This window comes from Eschscholzia californica, unplaced genomic scaffold (genome assembly GCF_041429995.1).
Source record: "Eschscholzia californica isolate CP2 unplaced genomic scaffold, dmEscCali1.0.p SCAF_4, whole genome shotgun sequence".
In the NCBI taxonomy this organism is placed as follows: Eukaryota; Viridiplantae; Streptophyta; class Magnoliopsida; order Ranunculales; family Papaveraceae; genus Eschscholzia; species Eschscholzia californica.
Window position 1 is genome coordinate 46173399 of NW_028238461.1, and position 2774 is coordinate 46176172.

Sequence of the window (2774 nt, forward strand, 5' to 3'; positions counted from 1 at the left end):
GAAACTTCCCAAATCAAAAAGCTCTTAACAAAAGTCGACATAAGTTGACTAAAGTCAAGGCCCTTCATTCCTCTTTACTCTCGATACCTTGAGGAGAAAGAAAAGTGGGGGACTCTCTCATAAAGAAGAAGAACAAAAGGCAAACTAGAGAGAGAGAGAGAGAGAGAAATTGAAATAACCACAGGGAACCCTCTTCTTCTTCTTCGACGATAAAACAAACAAAATGTTCAGAAATCAGTACGATACAGATGTCACTACATGGAGTCCCGCCGGCCGACTTTTCCAGGTTGAATACGCCATGGAAGCGGTGAAACAAGGTTCTGCTGCTATTGGTCTCCGATCCAAAACTCATGTTGTTTTGGCTAGTGTTAACAAAGCTAATTCTGAACTTTCATCTCATCAGAAGAAGATCTTCAAGGTTGATGATCACATCGGTGTAGCCATTGCTGGTCTTACAGCTGATGGTAGAGTTCTCTCTAGGTATTTGAGATCGGAATGTATCAATTACAATTTCACTTATGAATCTCCTCTTCCTGTTGGTAGACTTGTTGTTCAGTTAGCTGACAAGGCCCAGGTACGTAAACCTAAAAAATCAATCAACTTTAACTTTTTCTTCTTCTTTTATTTCTGTTGTTTTTTGTATTTGGTTTTTGAGTTTGATCCTATTTTAGTTCTTTGTTATTGAATGATAGTATAAAACTTTTAGGGTTTAGGTTTAAAAGTCCCTCTCTCATGCTTACTGTTGGTGAACTAGGGTTGCTGAAATTATGTGTAGTATAACTCACTGGATTGCATAATATCACCCTTCTACAATAATTCAAATGTCAGAGAAAATTTGGGCTGAATTTTTCCCATTTTTACTTAGTAATGTATTACCTCATGATGCCTATGAAGTCTACTAAAAGAAAAGAATAACTTAAAAGAGCATGGGTTAAGTGAGATTTGAGTTATTGAATTTCTCATTTTGTTATACCATCTTGCCTTGACCTAATGTATTTGTGGATCTTCTCTCTTTTCTTGTGTACTCGAATTTGACATATTATCTATTTTATTCCTGTCTGTGTTAATCAAGGGTGTTATATCAAGTATACGGATGCACGAATCATGGGTGTGGATGGAAAAATACCAAGTGCCTAAATTTCTTTGCAATTTAATAATCTTAGCTTCGAATAATATTGTCATTGTTAGTGTACTTGTAATCTTCGTCTTTTTATTTGCTCCAAAGTACTAGTATGATCGTATCATTTGCAGTATAGATGAGTTCTATATTATCTGTTTTTTTTTGTTATCAATTCGGAAATAGAGTTAACAGTTAGTTTAAGATTGTATATTCGATGTGCCAATTCAAGTGAGTACCCTACCTTCCAATGTCTTTCAAGGATTAGTTCGGATATCCACTGCATGATATATTGTTTGATATGTGTGAAATTCTTGATTGAGTAGTTGCAACTTGCAATCGAACCTCACATTAGAGTGCAGTAGATTTTTTAGAGAGTGTTGATTTAGCTCTTGAATTGTAAGAGTTTTACTGTGGCATGTGGTGGAAATCTTGTGTAATTCGTATGCATTTGTTTTTAACAAATATGGGGCATTGGGGTCTTCCCTTTAAATACGGAAATTCAACAACTCTATCAACTGTAAATGATTTGGCTGGATTTTTCATTTGAGCTGATTGAGTGTTGATACTTGTAGATTGTAGAATAGTTGCCATCACACTAAGTTTAATCTTGATCGACCAAAATGTAGAAAACAAGAAGAACATCTAGTTTAGTTGCAAACTGAACTCAAGTTATTAGTTAATCACTGAGTTTCTTTTTACAGGTTTGCACACAAAGATCTTGGAAACGACCGTATGGTGTAGGTCTGCTAGTTGGTGGTTTGGATGAATCTGGAGCACATCTTTATTACAACTGCCCAAGTGGGAACTACTTTGAGTATCAGGCGTTTGCTATTGGGTCTCGTTCACAATCTGCAAAAACTTACTTGGAACGTAAATTTGAAACCTTCATGAGCTCTTCTCGTGAAGATCTCATTAAAGATGCACTTTTTGCAATCAAAGAAACATTGCAGGGCGAGAAGTTGACGAGTTCAGTCTGCACTGTTGCTGTAATCGGCATCGGGGAACCATTCCACATTATTGACGGGAAAACCATACAGCAATTGATTGAGCAACTAGAGATTAAGGAGGAGGCTCCTGTGGAAGGTGCAGATATGCAGGAGGATAGAACTGCTGCAGAAGCAGCTCCAATGGATATTTAATGATTGAAGAAAGGAGTAATTTTTCTTTTTCTGCAAATGAGTAATGGGATCACATTATTAATAGAACTTGGTTTTACTCTTGATTGATTTCTCTATTTCATGGAATTCTTGCCTTCTGATCACCTCACTCTCTCAATTAGTTGGCAGAAGCTCCAACACAAAATATTTAAATTTGAGAATAAAACATGTACACATGAAGTCTTATACAACCCCATTATTCTTTAGGCGAAGAAAAAAAAGGCAAAATAATAGTCTGTTCTAATCAAAAGGCTCGGCCCACACCTGATACGGATCCTTTTCACTTTATGCTTCAAACACCAACCAATCCAGTAATGTAGCGAACAGTGACGGGTAGCAGCATCGACAGAGGAGAACTGAATGCGAGGGTAGCGGCATCCACAGAGGAGAACTGAATGCCACATGAGACTGGTACCTTATTTCGCTCTGATGAAGAAATGTATCAAGAAGGGTGACTAGGACTAGCCTTTCTTGGCTATCTTTCTAAGATGAGAAAG

General features: G+C 37.1%; 1 protein-coding gene across 1 annotated transcript; it reads left to right on the plus strand.

Moving 5' to 3' along the window:
• Positions 1–2381, plus strand: LOC147545221 (proteasome subunit alpha type-1-B-like). The gene is made up of 2 exons (XM_086673712.1): positions 1–574; positions 1822–2381. The coding sequence occupies exons 1-2, from the start codon at positions 224–226 to the stop codon at positions 2257–2259; spliced, it is 789 nt and encodes a 262-aa protein (XP_086529838.1). The 5' UTR covers positions 1–223; the 3' UTR covers positions 2260–2381.
• The last annotated feature ends 393 nt before the right edge of the window (positions 2382–2774 follow it).

Excerpts from the sequence above, each read along its gene's own strand:
- LOC147545221 (XM_086673712.1), top strand. The coding sequence starts at position 224 with ATGTTCAGAAATCAGTACGATACAGATGTCACTACATGGAGTCCCGCC. Across the intron at positions 575-1,821 it reads AGTTAGCTGACAAGGCCCAG|GTTTGCACACAAAGATCTTG; the intron begins GTACGTAAACCT and ends TTCTTTTTACAG.